Below are 21458 nucleotides of genomic sequence, written 5' to 3'. Positions count from 1 at the left end.
ATCAGTCTTAGGATTTTTCCAAATGTCGACTCAGAACTTAGATTATGTCAGGCTTATTCAAAAGTATTCCCAGGAAAGGAAAATGGAAGAGAAAGTAGAAGTGAGAGGAGGAAGCTACACAAAAGGAGCTGAGATCTCGGGCAAATCATACACAGTACCCTGGAAGCAGCAGGAGAGTCCCTGTGGCTTTTCCCATTAGAGCAAAGGACAAGTGTACCTGTCATGTTCAGAGAGATGCATTTCCAAGGTATTTCTGGGGACAGGCTAAAGCAAACGAGTGCCTGTTCTTTACCACAGTGTCATGGAGGGAGGGAGGGAGCTAGAGCTGGCATGTTTGCAAAGACGGTTAAGAGCCACAGAGTTCCTACCCTGCCAAAGCTGGAAGCTCCTGTGACTCCATTGCCAGCACGTCTGGCTCACCGTTTGGTACTTCAGAGGTAAATGCTGAGCTACCCACTGACATCACGTCCTGGTTCCCTATGCCGCACACACACACTGGCGATGCCATCCCATTGTGTCTGCTTACCGATTAGAGCAAAACTCAGGTCCACACACTCCTTCAGTATGGGAACCCGGGAGCTCCACATTCTCCCTCCTCCCTTCCATTCTCCCCTGGGAGCTCCATCCTCCCACCCTTTTCCTCCTTTCCTGGGAGTTCCAACCTCTCCCATTCCTTCATCTCTTGAGAGCTCCATCCTCCCCCTCTTCCCTCCCCTCTTGGGACACCCCCTCCCGCAACTACCCATTCTACTACAAAAGTATTCCGTCAGTAGACTCTCCTTTCCTCTTGAATCCTCTATCTGTGTTTAGAAACGTTTTCATCTTTGTGGCCCTGCTTCTTTTTGCCTGCCTCCTCCCTTTGTGTGCTGGATACAATCGCAAGGCCTTGCCCATGATATGCAAACCTCCTCCTTCTAACCATCAGCCCTGCCCTGTCTTAATGCCCCTGGAGAGCTCCCTTAAAAATGCTTCACGACTCTACCATTTCCTCCCTTAAAATCCTCCAAAAGCTTCCTGTCACCACCAGGAAGAACCCAGGCTCCATGCATGTGAGGGCTGCAAGGCATCAGCACAAGGCATCTGTTTTCCTAGTCTTCCCACTTGCTTTTCTTTGTTCTCCTCTGGCTATTCGTTTATCTCACAGACCATTCTGTATGGATCACCCAAGATGCAGTGACCTCAGCAGCAGAAAGTTACTTTTTTACAGTAGAAGCCAGAATTCTAAGCTGCAACCATTGACAGGTTTATTTCTCCTAAAGCCTCTTTCCTTGGCTTGTAGATGGCCACCTCTTAACTGTGTTCGTGTGATGTTTTGCCTGCAAGTATGCATCGTTGGTGTTTCTCTATGTTCAAATCTCTCAGATTAGGACTCATACTGATGCCTGTACTCTGACCACCTTGAAGGATTATATTTCCCAGTATCTCAGGCACTGGATGCTTCAGTATACACACCACAAGGCTCACAATTCCACTCTCAGCGCCAGCCATCTGTCTAGCCAACTGTCCAGTCTTACCTCCGTGCCATTTTCCACATTGCCTGTATTCAGAACGCCTTTCCTGGCTGCATTTTTCCACATCATTATGACTCAGCACAAATATTCTTGCCTTCCAAAGATGTCTCGATCTCTACTCTGAGATAAACTAGTGTTTCTCCTCCCTTCCCCCCTAGAGCTTCTTGAGATGACTTTATCCAAACCTTACATGTTATTTGATGGTCTTTATACTGACGGTGAGCCATATAAGTGAACAGTGTTTCATTTCTGACCTTAAAGGGTACAAGTTGTCTATGCCCCTCATCCATCTTTCTCTAATGAGCCCATCAGCCGTTGGTAACTCAGGACTCTGTCTGGCTTGTGTCTCTTTAGTTTAGTACATAGAGCTGAGTGAGTGGGTGCTCCATACATGTTGAAGAATGTTGTAAATATGATCTCTGCCTGTCTTAGTTAGGGTTTTACTGCTGTGAACAGACACCATGACCAAGGTAAGTCTTATAAAAAACAACATTTAATTGGGGCTGGCTTACAGGTTCAGAGATTCTGTCCATTATCAGCAAGGTGGGAGCATGGCAGTATCCAGGCAGGCATGGTGCAGGAGGAGCCGAGAGTTCTATGTCTTCATCCAAAGGCTGCTAGTGGAAGACTGACTTCCAGGCAACTAGGGTGAGGATCTTATACCCACACCCACAGTGACACACCCACTCCAACCAGGTCACACCTATTGCAACAAGGCCACACCTTCAGATGGTGCCACTCCCTGGTCCAAGGATATACAAACCATCACATTCCACTCCCTGGTCCCCATAGACTTGTTCAAAAACATGAGTCTATGGGGGCCACACTTAAACATAGCATAATGCAAAATGCATTTAGTCCAACTTTCAAAGTTTTCATAGTCTATAGCAGTCACAACAATGTTAAAAGTCCAAAGTTCAAGGTCTCTTCTAAGATTCATCCAACTTAATTAACTGTAATCTCCAAAGCAAGGCAGGAAACCAGCTGGGCAAACTCCAAACTCTGCAACTCCATGGCTGATGTCAAAGCGGTCTTCAGATCTCCACTCCTTTTTCATCTTTGTTGACTGCAACAAACTGCTTTCTCCTGGGCTGGTTCCACTCCCTGTTAGCGGCTTTCCTCAGCATGTGTCCCATGACTCTGGCATCTTTAACATCTTTGAGTCTCCAAGGCAATTTCAATGTTACAGCTTCTTGTTTCAGTGTCTGGGATTCCACTTGATCTTTTGGACTCCTCCTAAGGGCTGGCATCACTTTTCCAGCTCTGCCCTCTGTAGCACTTTAAGCTCAGGTTGATCCACTCCACTACCGCTGCAGTTCTTGGTGATCACTCCATGATACTGATATCTCCAATACACTGGGATATTCCACTCCAACTAGGCTTCACCAATAGCCTCTCATAGGCTCTCTTCAGGGTGCCAAGCCTCAAATCCTTTGCATGACCCCTTTAGTCCTGGGCCATCAACTACAGCTGAGGCTTCACCTTCTCCAATGGCCTTCCTTGGCCTCTCACAGTGCTAAGCCTCAGCTTCTCTCCATTATCCCTTCATTCCTTCACAAGCAGTACCACCTGAGTGACTCTTACATATTACCAAGTCCAGCCGCAGCATGAGGTGCAACCTTGGTTATCTCTGGAACACAGCTTCTTTGTGCTCCCAGAAAACAATTTCCAGAAGATTTCACCTCACTGATGCTTGTCTCTTCTTAATCACTGCTAATTCCTTAGCTCCAGCTAACCAGCATCAATTTTCCCAGTAGTTCCTTCCATTCTTAACTCTAGAGCCAGAGCCACATGGCTGAAGCTGCCGAGTTCTGCTGCTTACAGGAACTAGAACATGATCCCCTTGTATTATTACATTATCACTAGCTTTATGTTTTCTAAACCCTTCGCTGCCTAAGCTTGGCTATCCTGGTTCTTGCTCGGTAGATTGACCTTGAATGTAGAGATCAGCATGCTTGTCTCATGGGATTAAAGGTGTGTACCACCATGCCTGGATCTAATTTAGCGGGGTAGGATCTTGCCCCAAGGTCCCACTCCCTTAATCTTTATCTCCTAGAACACAAGATTTTGCTCCATTTCACTTCCTGGTACTCCTTTAATACTCAAACCATATATTTTATATTTTTCCTTTCTAAGCTTGCTATGCTTATTCAAACTTCTCTTCATAAGACTTAACCAGAGAACAAAGTCTCTGCTGGGCTTTTTTGAAACTTCTTTTGTCAATGCAATTAATCCAAGTCTCTTCACCTTAGTCTCAGGCAGACTTTTCAGACAAGGGCAAAAAGTAGCCACATTCTTCACCAAAATACCACAAAACCAGTCTTTATGCCACATTCTGAAATTCTTCTCCTTTGAAATCACTTGGGCAAGGTCAACACAGTTCAAATTACTCCCAGCAACTAAGTCTTCCATATTCCTTCTAGGATGACCCATTAAGCCCCATTTAAAGCATTCCATTGCTTTCCAAATACAAAGTCCCAAAATCCACATTCTGTCAAATAAAAGCATGGTCAGGCCTATCACAGCAATACCCCACTCCCAGTACCAACTTCTGTCTTAGTTAGGGTTTTACTGCTGTGAACAGACACCATGACCAAGGTAAGTCTTATAAAAAACAACATTTAATTGGGGCTGGCTTACAGGTTCAGAGATTCTGTCCATTATCAGCAAGGTGGGAGCATGGCAGTATCCAGGCAGGCATGGTGCAGGAGGAGCCGAGAGTTCTATGTCTTCATCCAAAGGCTGCTAGTGGAAGACTGACTTCCAGGCAACTAGGGTGAGGATCTTATACCCACACCCACAGTGACACACCCACTCCAACCAGGTCACACCTATTGCAACAAGGCCACACCTTCAGATGGTGCCACTCCCTGGTCCAAGGATATACAAACCATCACACTGCCCCTAGGCCTTTGTATCTTATTTGATGGGCTGATTACGCAGTACAAGAGAACGTGATCCCAAAGGCTGGGTAACTCTTTAGGATAGTGCTATCCTCAAGAGTTGCAGGAACTGAGATCTCGTTCCTGGAAGGCTGAGAAGGGGCTCTAAGAAACATGCATAGATAGAGTGTGCGCACGTTGAACTGGGATGGTGGGACAGGAAGCATTGAGAATGCTGAGGGATGCAGGGAGTGGGATTCCAGGTGTGGAATGGCCATTTCTAAGAGAACAGGTTTGCTGGATACACAGAGAGGATAGCTCCATGAGGGAGCTGGGAGGTTGAAGATGGCTTGGTGAGGGCAGGCTAAGCAATGGCTCTTCAAATGCCAAAGTTACACATTCCCTGGAACAATTCCCATAATGCCAAGCTGTTTTAAGTTCCAGGAATGACATAATGAAAATGGAGTTCAGGGGAGATTACCCAGCCTTTGGAATCACATATGATCAAAGAGACAGAGTCTAGAGGCCAGATGGGATTAGGTGGACATTTCAGGAATGAAGGCTGAGCTCAGAGCTACAGTGGCCTAAGGCTCTGGTTGAGTGAGTCTCTAACTTATCACTGTTCAGAACATACAGAAATGTCAACCCAACTTCAAAGAAGGCTTCAGTAATGCAGTGCAATGCTTTCCCTGATCTCACATAGTGATTGACCCTATAAAGGGACTGACTGAATCCCCAGGCTTCATGATGTTTGTTAGACTTTGAAGAGGATGAAAGAGAACAGCTGCCATCCTTGGCTAGAATGTGTCTAATCCTGCCTCATCTGAATGATGTCAACTGAGAATGGAGGCCTAAACTCTGCTGCAGAGCTTGTCAAGTCTTTGGGTCTCAACCCAGTATGGCAGCATAGGGTTTTCAAAAGGGGCAGGATGCCAGGTTCCCTGGGCATGAGTCTTGCCTTGCCTTGTAACCTTGAGTGCTACCATGCTAAGCTTCTGTCTACAGTCACACAGTGGCTGAATAACACTGTCCAGTTTCTACATTAGAGGTCAATGTGAGGGGAAAATGCATCCAAATAATTTAAAACAGAATAATGGAACCCTAGGGAGTCACTGTGATTGGTGTGAGACAAACAATGGTAGTTTCTTATGGTCTGACTTAATACTCAGTGCATGCTAGATGTCATCATGGATGCCCACATCACCTGGCACATTATTGCCAAATGTGGCAAGAGCAGAAGATGTGTCTCCTGTCTCTGGGGACACACGGGGTCCTGGCCCTGCATTTCTTCTGTCCTGAGCCTGGAAGTCCCTCCTTTGCTTCCTGGCAACCAGAGCTAGCTGCAATGTGAAAAAGTAAAGTTTCCCAAGACTTTAGAGAACATTTGCCTTTTAAGTGCCAGAATGCCAGGCTACAAAATTAAAATGGCAGCATTTAAATTGGGTATCTGAAATTTGAACAAAGATGTTCATACTAATGGCCTGAGATAAAAATGGAACTGGCAGCATTTCTGAGACTCATGGGAATCCCCTACCTTCCCGGAACTCACGCTGATCTAACTTCTCAGGAGGGCTGCTCTAGTGGTCCATCTGCTAGGGCTCCTTGAGGCTCTCTTGCCTCTACCACTAATCGTACCAGGCTCCTGAGAATAAAACAGTCCCTGCCTCTGAGGCCTTCGAGAGCTCTTGCCTGAGACTGTGACCCAAGCTTTAGCCTGTGTTGGTCTGAAGGTATCTGCATCTGTGTTTTAGGATTCCTGCACTATCACTCCAGCCTCAGGCCTTCCTCCCTATTGACACACCCAGTTTCTGTATTTGGACCTCAGGTACTAGTCAGCCAACTATCCTCTAAAAAATGTTAGGGCCCTCACCTCGCCAGGAACCACCTCTGCACTTTGCCATTCCAGAGACTAGCTGTCTCCCAGCTGCCTACACAGGTTTCCTGTGGGAGGCAGTCTCTCTCTCTCTCCACTGCATTCTTAAACAGCAAAGGTATCAGACATGTCTGGCATAATTTAACTCAATCCTATATCTTCATCTCGGGGTGGTCATTCCCTGGTTACTCTTCACTAAGTTTTATGAAGGAAGGTTAGAGCTGTACAGGCCACTGGTTGTACAGCTAAACATGAGAGCTCTGTGGGCCACTGCACACAGCTACATGTGTGTTTTATTTTTGCAGTAATACTTACTAGGGTTTCTTTTGTTATAGAAACCATCAAGAAGTAGGGCATTCCAAAGTCACTGCTTAGTTAGCCATGCTTCTTCTCCTCTCAAATACAAATTATAATACTATGTATTGAGGATCTCTCTCTCTCTCTCTCTCTCTCTCTCTCTCTCTCTCTCTCTCTCTCTCTCTCTCTCTCAGAAAAAGGGGCCATGACTTTGAAAGAGAGCAGGGAAAGGGGATTCATGGGAAGCTCTAGAGAGAAGAATGAAAAGGGAAGAGTGATGTAGTTATTTCATAACCTCAAAAAGTAAAATATTAAATTAAAGAAGTTCATAATAGTCAAATCCCTTAAGGCAAGATAAGCCTTGCAAGTGTTTCCCTGTGAATATTCAGAAAATAAATTTTATGTGAATATGTGCATATGGCTGCTTTGTATAGCTCTTATCCAGTATATCACTGTTAGCCTATGAAACATTTCCCAAGAGACATTCATATCACTACACCAATCTGCAGTGATTTATTCTTTATTGACCTATCTTGAGGATCCTGCACACCTAGCTGCTGATTGAAGCAGGTATGACACACATTGCTTTATTATAAATTCTTAGCCACTTAGAACACTTCTTATCCAACCAGTACTTTCTCATATCCTAGGCCAACTTGGTTTCATAAAGAATATGCTTGCTCCCTGGGTCCCATTTCATATCATCTAGTCAGTATTTTGGTCAGTAGTTTTGATCCAGAAATGACTAACAGAAACTGTGCAAGTATTCTACCAGGCTACTGCAAAGACATGGCAGGAGACAGCTGCCACATGCTAAAATCTAGTATGACAGGTTCCTTTGTTCTCTCAATCCAAAGACTGAGGAGAAAAGAAAGACAAGAGGAGGGCTGGACTTAGGGTCACCAATGTCTTGAAGGTCCCATTGGGTAATGAGGCACAGACGTGGGAGAAGAGGCATTCAGGTTGAACATGAAAGGGAAGGAGTCAGTGTTTTCATGATATCATCTTCTGTAGAGGAAGTCCTAAGGGACTCCCCCAAAAGTGTTAGAGCAAATGAGAAAATTCAATACAGGAGGAGGCTGTAAGATGAAGGTATAAACCTTGGCTGCTCCTATACATTCATTATGAGCATTTTGAAGATGAGGTAAGAAAAATTCACTTATAATAATATCAAAAGAAGGATATATAGGAATAAATTTGAAAAAAGAAATACAGCACATGTGAACGAATAACTGCAGTAACGAGTAACTGTAGAAGAAATGAAAGGCCAGAATATGTGGAAAGGCCTCATCTGTATGACTCAGAACAGGTATGCTTCCCTGACCTGTGGACCCAGCATACTCTTCTCAAAATCTCAGCTCTCTGCTTGTAAACATAAACAAACTGATCTTAAAATTCATGTGGAGCTGGGCGTGGTGGCGTACACCTTTAATCCCGGCACTCGGGAGGCAGAGGCAGGAGGATTTCTGAGTTCCAGGCCAGCCTGGTCTACAGAGTGAGTTCTAGGACAGCCAGGACTATACAGAGAAACCCTGTCTCGAAAAAACAAAAAAACAAATGAACAAACAAAACAAAAAAAGACCGTGAGTCATTCAGGGTCACTGGATGTGACACTAGACTCCTGAGTCAAAAAAAAAAAAAAAAAAAAAAATCATGTGGAAATGCAAAGCACCCCTGTAGAACCAGAACAACCTTGAAAAGGGACAATAAAGTTGGAGAATTTATGCTTCTCAGTTTCAAAACTATCCACAAACTGCAGTGATCACGACTGTGGTGCTGTCAAGAGAATAGACATGTAGAGTAAGGGATTCTTGGGTGATGGTTGATTGACACTAAACAAGCATGCTCAGAGCATTGTTTGGAGAAAGCGGCAGTGTTTTCAGTGAGCAATGCCTTGGCAACGCCTGTCCACATGCCACTCATAACACACACAAAAGGAAGCACTAAAGCTACAAAATTAACAGGAACTATGGATGTGTAAATGATCAGTACCTTGAATTAGACAGTAGTTCCTTAGATAAGATACCTGAAATGAAAGCAATCAAAAGGAGAAAAAAAAAACTAGTAAATTAAACTAAGATTAAAAGCCCGTGTTTCAAAGGACTCCATCAGGAAAGCTAGAAAAACCAAGGCCTGCACTGTACCTTAGTGGTAGAGAGCTTGCCTCATATGCAGAGGGCCCTGGCTTAGTTCCCAGCACTGCCAAGCAGAGAAGAAAAAAATATTGACAAATCACACGCCTGATAAGAGGATGAAAACATACAACTCAGTAATAATAATAATAATGGCAGCCAAACTGAAAAATGGGGGATTGGCAAGCATACATCTCTTTCCAAAGAGGACATTCAACTGTTAAGTCACACAGAAGATGCTCACTGTAATTATTAAGCCATCAGAAAAATGTAAGTCAGTGCTACAATGCAATATCATCCCCCACCCACTAAGACTCCTAAGACTCCTATAGAAGAAAGATAGGGCAGCAAGTATTCGTGAGGATTTGGAGGATTGGAGCAGGTCACTGTGAAGAGGACAGGATAGCTCCTAAGGAGGAGAAACAAGATGGCGTGCGTGGCCCCTTAGTTCCACCCTGGCTGTAAACTGCAAAGAGATGAAACAGTCAGTTTTATACGCAAAAACGTATACACAGATATTTCTGGCAGCTGTTAAATGCTCTTAACAAAGCAACTCTAGGTAGAATGTGCTTGTTCCAGCTCAGAATTCTAAAGTACAGTCTGTCATGGCAGGAAAGTCAAAATGGCAGGAACTAGAAGCAGCTGCTTCCACCATATCCACAAGGAGGAATCAGGTGATGACATTTGTTGCTTAGCGTCCTTCTCCATTTACAGAGCACAGTGTCCCCAGCCCCACAGCCGGTGGGTCTTCCCACCTCAGTTCCACACAGTCTCCCACAGACATGCCCAAAGACTCCTTTCCCTGGGGATTCTAGAGTCTGAAGCACTTTTTACAGTGAAGTGACGTCGGTTGGTCTTTTAGTGCAGTGAAGACTAGCTCAGGAAAGCTCAGAGGGTGAGGTGCAGAAGTGGGTACAGAAGTCTCTCGGTCTTTGTTTGACCAACTGGAAGAATGGATTCATACACTCACACTGTAAAAGAAAGCTCATGGGAGGATTTTGTTGCAGAAAGCAAGCATGCAGAGCACCTATAGGGTCAAAGACATCCATATTGGTTGCACTGAGAATTCTTGTCTTGGAGTTAGTAATGCTTTAATAGGCTAAGATACAGGGAGCTGGGCTGCTCAGGCCCCATACGGTGGCCATGTGTGTCTATTTCCTAGTGTCTGGACTGGAGTTTTAGCATATACCTTTAGGACCAATGAAATAGCTAATGACACATAGCTTCCAGGCAGCTGTGCAAAGAAAGATAAAAACGCAAAATGAGAATAGGGACCAACACTCCCTACTCATGCTGGCCTTTGGCCAAGACCTGTCCATTTTCAAAGTCCCAGCCTTGCTGCCTGAAGACTTTCCTCCCTCTATGCTCATCAATAAGTTGCTAACACTGAAGCAACCCAAGTGTCCACTTAGAGGCTTAGATAAAGAGAATATGGTAGATCCTTGAAATAAACCATTAACTTACAATAAGAATGAGGATTGTCACCTGCTTGAGCATGTCATGTGAACCTTTAATACAGTGTACCTTAGGAAAGGAACCAGACACAAAAGCCTACATGCTTATGAGTTCACTTCTCTGAATCATCTAAGCAAATCTATAGAGACACACAGACTAATGATATCAAAGGTTGCCGTACTGAAAAGGGATTTTCCATGCTTATGGTGTTTCTGCAGTGTTAAAGAATGTTCTGGAGTTAGGTACTCATAATAGTTACACTGCCTTGTGAATACAGTAGAAGTTACTGGATATGCCTTTTGTTTTAAGGTTGGTTTGCTTGCTTACATGCCCACCTACTTATTTATTGTGTGGTGGGGTGCTTGTGCATAGGTAAAGACCAGAAGAAGCCACAGTTTGTCCTCTTGACACTCTCCACATGGTCCTTTGTGACAGAATCTTCTCCCTACACCTTGTGTTTCTGGTTTTCTCAGCCATGCCCCAGAAATCCACCTGCCTCAGCTCTCCTCAGAGCTGGGGGTTATAGGTGTGTGAAGAGGCCAAGCTTGTGTGGTTGCTGGGATCCAAGGTCCAGGCCTCATGATGCACATGTGCCCTTCACTGCTGCCACCTTTCGAGTTCCCAGTCTCTGGTTTTTGAGACAGAAGTTCTATGTGTTGTCCAGGTGGCCTAGAACTCCTTCTGTAGCGTAGGGTGACCTCGGATGTGCAGTAATCCTCTTTTTTTCTTCTTCTTCTTCTTGGATATTTTCTTAATTTACATTTCAAATATTTTCCCTTTCTAGGTCTCCCCTTTGGAAGCCCCCTCCCCTCCCCCCTTCCCCTGCCTCTTGTCTCAGTTTCTCTAGGGATGGGATTACAGGTACGAGCTACCATGGCCAGCATAAATGACTCATTTTTTTAAATGGTAAATTTTGCCAGTCTAAAATCTTTAAAAGATTGATGGAAATCAGGGAACATTCTCTACATGCATGACGACTCTGAATACCAGTTGAGTTACCCAGCGGCTGTCTGAGGGAGAGATAGAAAGTGAAATTAGGGCAGGAGGCACTGGGCAACTTTGGGCCTGGATGAAACCCAGAAGCCATTTCGAGTGTAGGGTGCTCAAAATATCTGCAGAGGTCATTGGTATGAAAGCTGTCACTCAGGTATAAAAAGGTGCAGTGTGTCTTCCTCATCTCCCTCTGAAGGTGATCCTGGCTATTTTTACATTATAAATGCTCAAAGGCCCTTTTGAGAAGCTGTGTGAGTATGTTCTGCTACTAGCACTGAGCATTTGACAATCACTGGGTGTTTTGGTAATTCTGGGTTTTGCTCTTCCTGGCAGTACTGCGGCAAGGATCTTAACACTTGATGTTTATGGACAGCACGAGATATAGAAGATCACAGTAGGGCACGGTTGCCAACAAGACTGAGAACTCTAGCTAAGCTCCCAGCCACTCATCCCGTGTGTCCAGCTGAAAAGCAGGTGTGCCACACACTCGCGCCTGTAACCCCTCGCGCTGAGGATGCCCTTTACACGCCGCTGCCCCCACACAAGCCCTCTGCTCTTCCTTGAGTCAGGCTGGGGCCTTCCTTCCCCTTCCCTCAAGCAGAGCCCTGTGTGCTGCTAGAGTTCAAGCCCTGTTTCTACCCACTTCTCTTCTCACAGAATGAAGCTGGGTGGAGCTTGCTCCATTTGCCTTTCTCCATGCTGGGCAAACATGGTCTTCCATTTTTATATTTTCTATCTCCTCCAATTTTTTAATTTAAAATTTTTGTTTTGTTATTATTGTTTTGGGGAAAGGAGGGGGAGACAGACAGACAGATAGACAGACAGACAGACATCCTACTCAGACCATCAGGCCATCATATGTACCTGTCCCTTGTTTTCGATCTGTTTCATGCTTTGTTTCTTAGAGGGAGTTTCAGATTTGTTGCCATTCTGAACCATGTGGCATTTTGGGTTTGTGATGATTGCTGCTTGTTAATTTATTAATTTCTTCGTTTGAGTCAGGTTCTCTCAGTAGAGTCCTTACTGGCCTGGAATTCACTCTGTGGTCCAGGCTGGCCTCTTACCCACGGATAGCTGCCTGCCTCTGCCTCCCAGTGCTGGGAGTAAAGATGAGAGACGCCTGACAGTTGGTCCTTTATAAAGTTTCACTCCTTTGCTTTCTACCCAGCTCATCAAAATGTGTTCGCTCCTTTGAGTTTGCACCATTCTGCCAGCTGTTCTTTCTTGCCAGGTTTAGCAGGTGACCTCTCCTTCATGTGTTGCTCATGATCCTCTGAACACACCTCCTTCTGCCCAAAATCATCTTAGCAATTGCCCTTGTCAGCAGCACTAGGGTGATAGATACTCCACTGGCTGCATCTAATGCTAGGAGACTCCTCCAAGTAAACTCGCTAGACTCACAGTTAAATCTATTTGATAAGCTTACAGTGTCCCATACAATATTAGTTCAAGTGTCCACAGCGTTTGCCCTGTTCACTTTATTGATGCTGCAAGTACTAGTTGGCAGCAAGTCTTTGTTCCTTTTGGCCATTTTATACACAAAGGTGTTGCAAAAACCAAATAGTCCATCCTCACCTCTGAATCCCTTGCATTCTTCCCAGAGTGCTGTGAGCTGTGGGTAAAGGGTGGGTGCAACTTCCTCCAGCTTTAAGCAGCACTGGGATTTCACTGCTCCTTTTTGTGAGATGATGATAATGAGGTATCAGAGAACAGCTTAAAGACAAAGGCTGCAAAGATTTAAGGCTACATTTGTATGCAGTGGTGTGTGTGTGTGTGTGTGTGTGTGTGAGAGAGAGAGAGAGAGAGTATAGTGTGCACTGTGTTGGTATGTTAGCAAGTGTGAAAGCACTTGTCTACATGCATCCTCTGGAGTGTCTTCTCTGACCTCTCTGTACCTTATGCACTGAGGCAGGATCTCCTCGTTCTGGCTGATCTATCCAGCATGCTCCCATCTCCACTTTCCACCTGGCACTTCTGTTGGTACTAGGGTTCAGCCATGCTTGTACTGAGCTGTCTTAGCAGCCGCCATCTCTTGATTTTGCTGATGAGGGAACTCTGCTTCATGGGGCTGCACATGGCACAGGCAGTGTTCACAGCCGAGTGTTTAGCCAGCATGCACTTTGCCTGTCAGTCTTCAAGGTGCCTGTGGGTTTCAGATGGAACTTAGAGGCAGTCTCTACTTAAGAGTCTCCCTCCCTCAGAGTTAGGGTGTAAGTGAAGCTCTGCTCCTTGTTGGGGCGGCTACCTTTGACAAGTAGACAGGGATCCGTGAGCATGTAGTGGCAGTTGGCAGCTGGCATCCACAAGCACAAGAGGGATGCTGGCAGATAATCTATGTGAGCTGGGCAGGTCAGACAGAACCAAACACCTAACTGACTGAGCACCTCACAGAGGCCGTTCTCTTAATTTTACCCCTGATCATAGCTGAGAAGGACCAGACCTTTCTTAAGGTTCCTCTTTCCAAATGGAATCCCTATGCGTCAGATACAACCATCACTCAGAAAGTATTCAGATAGCTTCTGTGAGTGTGCAGGAGAGGCAGGGTAGAGGAAGGTCGTGTTCACCTCAGTTGTTGTATTTGGTGCCAGGTACAACAGAAACCAAGAGCATATGAGCCCAGATGACCTTGGTAACTTGATCACCCACATTCCATGCATGTCAGGCGAGGGGTAAACTGGAGCCTGCTAGCTGCAGCATGACTAACACTTTGCTTTTACACCGTGGTTTTAGTTATATGAACTTCATCATAGGCTTTGCAGTAAGGAAAGAAAGCTTCTAAGAAGGAAAGAGAGTCTCTGACTCTTCTCCTGAGGATTTTGAGGAGCTATGTAAGGGCCTTCCTCTCGAGGAAGCCCTGGAGTATATGATCTTTTCTACCCACCCCTGTTCTTCAGCTCCTAATAGGCATCCTCACAACTCTTTCCTCATTCGGTTCTTGTAAGGGAGGCGGGGTGCTGAAGAGGATGCATAGTTCCCGGCACAGAGGCCCTGGTCTTCCCCCAGGCCACGTTGCTGTTAGTGCTACCCCAGCTTTCCATCCACCATGTGTGCACCTGGGTAGGGATAATGGACTATAAAGGAAAGTTGACCTCAACACATGGTGTATATGTTTCTTACACAGGAAGCAGCCAGAAGGCAAGCAGTCTGGGCTAACGTGGGGCTCAGTTTATGCCAGAGAGAAGGTTTACCGTGGTTTATCCCCTCTGTTCTCTGGGTACACTGACTTACTGACTTATGGTTGCAGGGTGGCTGCTACATCGTCCTCTGTCATCTAGAGGTTGAGGGTAAGTGGACAGAAGTAGTATAGTAGTAAGCAGTTTTCTGCCGGGAGAGAAGCAAAAGTTTCTCAAAGCCCAACCTCCACTTCCTCTACTGCTCTCCCCTTGTATTTGTTTCCAGTCCTTTGTGGCACAAAAGTTGTAAACACCATTATGCTACCCATGTGTCCACTGATCTGAGGGAAAAGTGGATACTGTTTTATTTGCATGTTTTCTTAACTTTTTAAAAGTTTCCTTTTTGGGATTTCATTTATCTGATTGGGTTCTCTTGAGAGAAAAATCTCACTTTGTAGCTCTGCCTAGCTGTACATTGTCTCTTCCTGCTCCAGCCTCTAAGACACTGGGACTTTAGACATTCATTAGAATGCTCAGCTTTTCCTTAACATTTTAAGTTAAAATAAAACATGTGCAGTAAAATGCACACATCGTTGCTAGATTTCTCCAGGGAGCTGTACTATTAATTCACCCTCTGTAAGGAGTCTGCTCTTCCCATCTGTAGCGAGAGGCCAGAGTTGCTGGGTTCTGGGATTCAAGAAGCAGAAGGTGGGAAGGTTCATCTGTATGTGCACCTGGTGGGTGTGAGAGCTTCCTCTGTGTGACTGTGAGAGGCAGGCTAGATTTGGTCCCTGCTTTTTCTGTACCATGTCTCTGCATAGAGCTGGCACCATGATATGTGGCGGTATCCCAGAGACAGAAGCTCATGGTCTCGGCTGATGGAGTGTCTTTCCTCCTGAAAGCCTCCTCCTGAGAGGAGCTTGCCTGTGCCCTGCTTGCTTTAGCCCTATGTCCACTTTAACAGGAATCTCTGAGAACTTGTATCCCTGCTAGGGATCTTGTCAACATAAAGGATCATTTTAAATAATTATTCATTTGGAGAGGAGGGAAGAATAAATTGTAAGAGGAGCGTTTTATGGAAGGCCATTTCTAGGCAAAAGGTAAAACAGCCATTAAAGGTGTCATTGGGAACCGGAGCTGGAAGCCAGGCAGTGAACAGAGATTTGCATCACTGTCTCAGTTCTGAGCACAGAAGCATGAGAACCATGTAGTGAGTTCTTCACCCTGGGGCTGGGAAGCTTGACCTTGAGAAGGTGCTCTTCCCTAGTAAGACTACAGGTGGTAGGATTTCCCTGGCAAAACTGTTGTGGCTTTCCTCATTCAAAGAGTCATCTGGGCTTGAGAAGGGCTTGAGAGCAGAGACCTGAGTTAATAAGTGTCAGTGGACTCGTGAAGTCAAAAAGGGTGGGTGATTCAAGAGGGTACTCATGTAAGTTCAGGATGCAGGAGAGAAATGGAAACTCTGGAGTCAGTTCCCATAGCTACGCATTCTGATTGCCTTTGCTTCAGACACCTGCTAATTTAGAGCCTCATGTCAGCTAGAACTATGCTCCGGGATATTCCACTAAAAATTACTAAGGGGTTCTTTACGTAAAGCAATTAGAATATCTTACTACATTGAAGAAGTTATTATTTTATTCGTGGCCCTTGTTGAAGGGTTTGCACAGGACCTGGAGATGAAAGTAGAATGACTTCCACCTTACTAGTTAATAATCTAAAGGTTCAAGAGCTTCTGCAACCTTGTGATGAGTGATAGATAAGAAAGAGAAAGGCTAAGTGGGGTGTGGTGATGCATCCTTTGAGCAGGCTTCAGGAGGGAGGCACAGGCAGCCCTGTGTTCCAGGCCAGCCAGGGCCAACACAGTGAGATCTATCTCAGCAATTCCAGAAGACAAACAACAGTTGATAATAAACCATCCCGCTCAGATGCCAAAGCCCTACCTTTCTATGTTGTCCCTCTGACCATTTCTCCCCTTACCTGGCATTAACACACATCGTCCAAAGGATCTATGGCATTTTAGGAAAGCTAAGGACATGGTGGGAAGTACCCTGCTGAATAATGAGGCAGTGGTTTAAATTATGTGTTACCACAAACCCACAGCAAAGCTTCACACCCTGGATGCAGACACATTTATGAAACGAGTGTGTGATCACTAATTTCCTCCCTGTCCCCAAAACAAGAGCTTCGATCATGAGATGTGACTCTTTACAATTAACACACACACACACACACACACACACACACACGCATGCACACCCACTCATAATTTTCCCAAGTGAACAACATGTGCCACTGTGTCTCCCAGTCAGTTTCCTTACCAAGAAGGTGTTCACAGAGATAAATAATTCATATTGGAGCTTAAGATTCCTGGAGGGCCTGGCAGGCTTTCATCTTGGATAAGGTACCATAAAATATTGCCAATAGCCAACGTTGGGTTGCCAGACTGAGTATAAATCCTTCTTGCTGAGTGTGTGAGTTTGTACTGTAAACTGTTTCCAATTATACCTGAAACTGTTGAGCTGGAGGGAGGCACAGCTGCACAAGTCCGAAACTAAGAGATGAGAGGTAATGGCCCAGTGAGTATGAACGCACTGCACTTAGACACGTGGCACTGTGTTATTCCAGACCCAACAAAGAAGAGACTGGCCACGTGAGTGCTTCTGGCGCATCTGTTGTCAAGCATGGACTCAATCCAGAGAAGGGCTTCATGCAGGTTCATTACTTAAAGGTAAGTGTGTCTGATGGCTACAGCGTTAGTTAGGACAGCACTCCTGGGGCCATACAGCTGAACACCATGAGTAACATGGCTGAGGCGAAGAAAAGGGCCTCCACCTCTGCACCGGCATCTCAGTGGGCCTAGACCGAGTACTCACAGGTTAATTAATACCAAAAGTCTCGAAACAAGGCCATTTTCAGAAGGACCCAGCCTGAGGAAGCCAGTTTCCTGCTGCAAATGAGTAGAAACTAGAACAGAAGACACCTCTGGACCAGGTGTGAACTGGACCTGGTGTGAAGGCTCTGAGCCTCTCTTCCCTTGCAGGGTTCAAGCAGAGGTGGTTATGACATTAAAAAAGTTGTTGTTGGCCCTGAAGTCTGCCCTACATCGCCAAGCACAGCCTCCCTGGTCAGAATTTAAAAGGTGTCTGGGTCAGAGAAGGCCCAACATTCTGGATGCACTAGTGCCTTCCAGTAGACTCTGTAAGCTATTGTGATGACTCCTGATGCCATCTTGTTGTCTGTCTGTCTTTCTTCCCCCAGGGCTACTTCCTTCTTCGGTTCCTAACCAGAACACTTGGAGAGAAAATTTATTTTCCGTTTTTAAGAAAATTTGTGCATCTGTTTCATGGGCAGTTGATTCTTTCCCAGGTAATTCATGGGATCCTGGTGAATTCACAGAATTCAGGGGCTGCAGCATTTGGGGATTAGATTGTGTCAGTGCTAGAAGGTAAAGAATTTACTGTTACATTTACTGCAAGAAAGAGGGGCCTAGTGATACGGACTGGAAGGATATGCGTTTGGGAAGTGTGAGCTCCTGGTAGTATAGGAACCAGCTGTAACTTCAAGCTGTTCACCACCAAACACAGTTGCATTCTGAGTGACCTTATAAAACCAGAAAGCCCTGCTGGAGTCATCTGGGCAAGCCTGTCTCCTTCTGAGGCTGCAACCTCAGAGTCACCTTGGCCAGCAGTCAGAGACTTGTTGTGAAAGCATGAAAAGGAGATCTCAATTCCCAGCACCCACACAGCAATCCTGGGTCCCACAAACACCCACACAACACTGAGGGGGCACAGAGGCAGGGGAATCACTGAAGTCCAACAGAGGAAGATAAGACCCAGGTATCTCCAGGGAGCAAGGATGGTAGGGTTGAAAGAAGATACCAAACACTATGGGCTCCACACATGCAGGCATGCTCACTTATACACATGTGCATTTAATTCTCTCTCTCTCTCTCTCTCTCTCTCTCTCTCTCTCTCTCTCTCTCTCTCTCTCTCTCTCTCTCATACACACACACACACACTCCAAAACAAATAATGCCCCCAACAGCAACAAAGTCCTTGACTCAAGTGGTTTTGCCATTTCATTTTGTTGAATATCATTCTTTCATTGTGTGTGTGTGTGTGTGTGTGTGAGTGTGTGCATGTATGTTTGTGCGTTTGCATGTGTGTTTGTGCATGCGTGTGTGCACATTTGGGTCAGAGAACAGCATGTTCTCTCCTTTTTCCATGTGGATCTCAAGATTAAACTTTGGTCATCAGACTTAGCATCAAGTGCTACTACCTACTACTGAGCCAGTTCAGGGGCCCACATCTCTCTTATAAATTTATTTTTTGCTCACATTTTATGGTGAAATATATATAAAATAAACCTTACCACAGCAAAGTCCACCTTGGTCTGGTGTCTTAGGGTTTTACTGCTGTGAATGGACAACATGACCAAGGCAACTCTTATAAAGACAACATTTAATTGGGGCTGGCTTACAGGTTCTGAGGTTCAGTTCATTATCCTCAAGGCAGGAACATGGCAGCATTCAGGCAGGCATGGTGTAGGCAGAACTGGGAGTTCTATTGTTCTGAAGGCAAACAGGAGAAGACTAGCTTCTGGAGAGCTAGGATGAGGGTCTTAAAGCCCAAGCCCACAATGACACACTTCCTCCAAAAAGGCCATACCTACTCCAACAAGACCATGCCTCCTAATAGTGCCACTTCCTGGGCCAAGCATATTCCAACCACCAAATGGGGTGAAGCCCCATTCCCTGCCACAAGCGTATATCCGTGGGACATTCCATCTTTCTACACTGGCTTGTGATATGGATGCTTGAGAGCTGAACCCAGGTCCCTGTGCTTACCTAGCATGTGCTTTGCCAACCAAGACGGCTTCCCAGCAGTGGCAGAGCTGATTCTTCGATCACATTTTCTGAAACCCCAACCCTGTTCTTCATGGTCACATGACTGCATTCTCACCGATTCCCCCTTGTCAACTTTCGTTGCTTTCTGCTTTTCCTTGTTGTTATTATTCTATTTTACTTTGTTTACTTTTTTGAAACAGGTTTTTCTATATAGCTCAAGCTTACCTTGACTGTCTCTAATACTCCTGCCTCCTTAGAGCTGAGATTACATGTGTGCACCACCACACTGGGCTTGTGGGTGCTTCCAAGATTTCATTTACCCAAGTTTAGTGAAAAGGGAAACTAAAGTGAGTTTGTAGTAACATGAGACAGAACTTCTGCTAGACAGTTCTGTCAAGAAGCATCACTACAAATGTGGCACACTGATTGCAAGTGTGATTTCCCAGCATGCTTGAGCCTGGGGAAGAGGAGGTGCATGGTCATGATTCCTTGAGTTTCAGTCTAGCCAGGATGCAAAGCAAGTCCAGGCTAACCAAGGACAGGATGAGACCTGTCTCAAAAGCCAAAAACAGAAGTGATGCTTTGTTTTGTTTTGTTTTATTGTTTTTAAAAGGCAGAATAGGCAGCTCTATGCTTCTGCTATGTCCCCAATTCTCTCATTTTCAGTTGTTACTGTTACATTGTTAAGGTTTGCTTTGCCAGCAAAAAGGATTTTAGTATTCACCACCACTTAACCATGTGTCTAGATTCAGGAATATTTTATTTCGATTCAGCTCTTTGTTGGCTCAATTTCATTATCAAATTGATGTTCACGTTGCAGTTTCCCAGGCTGTGTGGCTTCAGAGTTCTTACTGCTTAGGAATGCAGGCCTCTGGTCTGTGTCACAAAATAGCTAAGTTTAAATTTTCCTGGGCCGTGTACTCACTCCTTGGAACTTGCTAGACATCACTGGGGCTGTGTTCCTTTTCACGGCCTCTTCAGTCTCAGCATGGAGAGCCCCGCCCTGACCTTTTATTTATTCTGACGTGTGCTGGAGTGTCATCTCTGGTTCCAACTCACTTTAGGCTTGTTCCACAACCCCTCTCTGGTCTGACAGGTAGGTATTATGGATGGGGAGGGGTGCACAGCTGCAGCAATCACACAGAGTTCTTTGGAAGAGTTTGACTCCCTCCTCCTGAAATGTGGGAGCTGCCCCTCATGACCAGTGTCTCTCGTTTGTTCCTCAGATGAAGACCGGCACCTGGGTACCTCTGCGGGTGCTCACAACCAGTTGTCCTCAGTGGCTCAATTCTCACATTTGTGTATCTCTCCAGCAAACACTCCAGGCCCTCCTGGCTAGGAAAAAAAAAAAAAAGGAATGATAAATCCCATCTCTTTGCAAGTATCTAGATATTTGAGAATTTGGGGGATCTGGGCAATTTACTAGTTTATCAACTTCTAAGCTGGGGAGGTGTCGCTTGCCAGCTAGAAGCTAGAAACTGACAGAATCACTTGTCCTTTCCCTGGTTCACCTCTTTGAAGTTTATGCCAGGGGCTGTCCCTCTGTCCTTATTTAGTGGCTATTGGGCATTTTTTGCTCTTTTATATATACTATTAAATCAATGTATATGAATTGTGTAGGTTGTTCTCATTTACCCTGCTAACTGCTACCTAGTTATTCTTGGCTCACCTACTTTGTCCCTTCCCCCTCTGAACTCCTGCTGCGCAGGATTCAGTATTGTTAGTCTGCCAGCCCCTCTTGTTGTCCTGTTTCCAAGATCACAGTGACCTTCCCCTGCAGGCTCACATCTTAGTTCCACTGGGTCTTGTCCAATTATAATGTCTAACTTCTTCCTCAAAACTCAGAAGGGAGCAGAGGAGACGGTGAGGGAAGGCAGCTTCCTGAGGGCATATTTCTGTTTCAGCAGGCAATGAGTGGGAAGGATTACTCTCACAAGTCCACCCGGGGCAATGGCAGCGTACAAGAGGGAGCAGGAAAGCTAGTGCGGTGTGATCAGATTTGGGTCTCTAAAAAGGAGTAAGAGGACCCATCTGGGTCAGTTCTGGTCATAGATGTTTTAGAGACTTCAGATGAGAAACAAGTGTCTCAAATGGGGTGGATCACAGGACAGAGTGTAGAAAGTACATAGCAATTCTCGGGGGACATCTTGGAGATTCCCCACATGTTTTTTTCTGTGTGATTTTAGGCACTGGTTGCAGCCTCTAGTCTACCCTTGGAGGCAGGAATCCACAGGTGCTCCAAAATGGCAGCCAACTATGGGGCAGGACACTGTTGAGAGAGAGAGAGAGAGAGAGAGAGAGAGAGAGAGAGAGAGAGAGAATGTTTTCATAGGGGCCTTCACCACCACCCTGTATT

The 21458-nt window shown here is 45.4% G+C and overlaps 1 protein-coding gene across 11 annotated transcripts in view; it reads left to right on the top strand.

Annotated features, from left to right (window-relative positions):
• The window catches only part of Aopep (aminopeptidase O (putative)), a 322738-nt gene that overhangs the window by 198337 nt on the left and 102943 nt on the right, over nucleotides 1-21458 (top strand). For all 11 annotated transcript variants that reach the window (XR_015045417.1, XR_015045416.1, XR_003834639.1 and 8 more), the window contains 2 exons: nucleotides 16882-16984; nucleotides 17515-17622. Coding sequence is in view for 7 of the 11 variants with exons in the window: in XM_029468263.2 (XP_029324123.1) it covers nucleotides 16882-16984; nucleotides 17515-17622 (211 nt within the window). In the remaining 4 variants the exon portion in view is untranslated. The remainder of the gene's footprint in view (nucleotides 1-16881; nucleotides 16985-17514; nucleotides 17623-21458) is intronic.

Source organism: Mus caroli, unplaced genomic scaffold (assembly GCF_978045245.1).
Source record: "Mus caroli unplaced genomic scaffold, Mus_caroli_1 scaffold_15, whole genome shotgun sequence".
NCBI lineage: Eukaryota > Metazoa > Chordata > Mammalia > Rodentia > Muridae > Mus > Mus caroli.
This window is presented reverse-complemented; position numbering and strand designations above follow the sequence as displayed.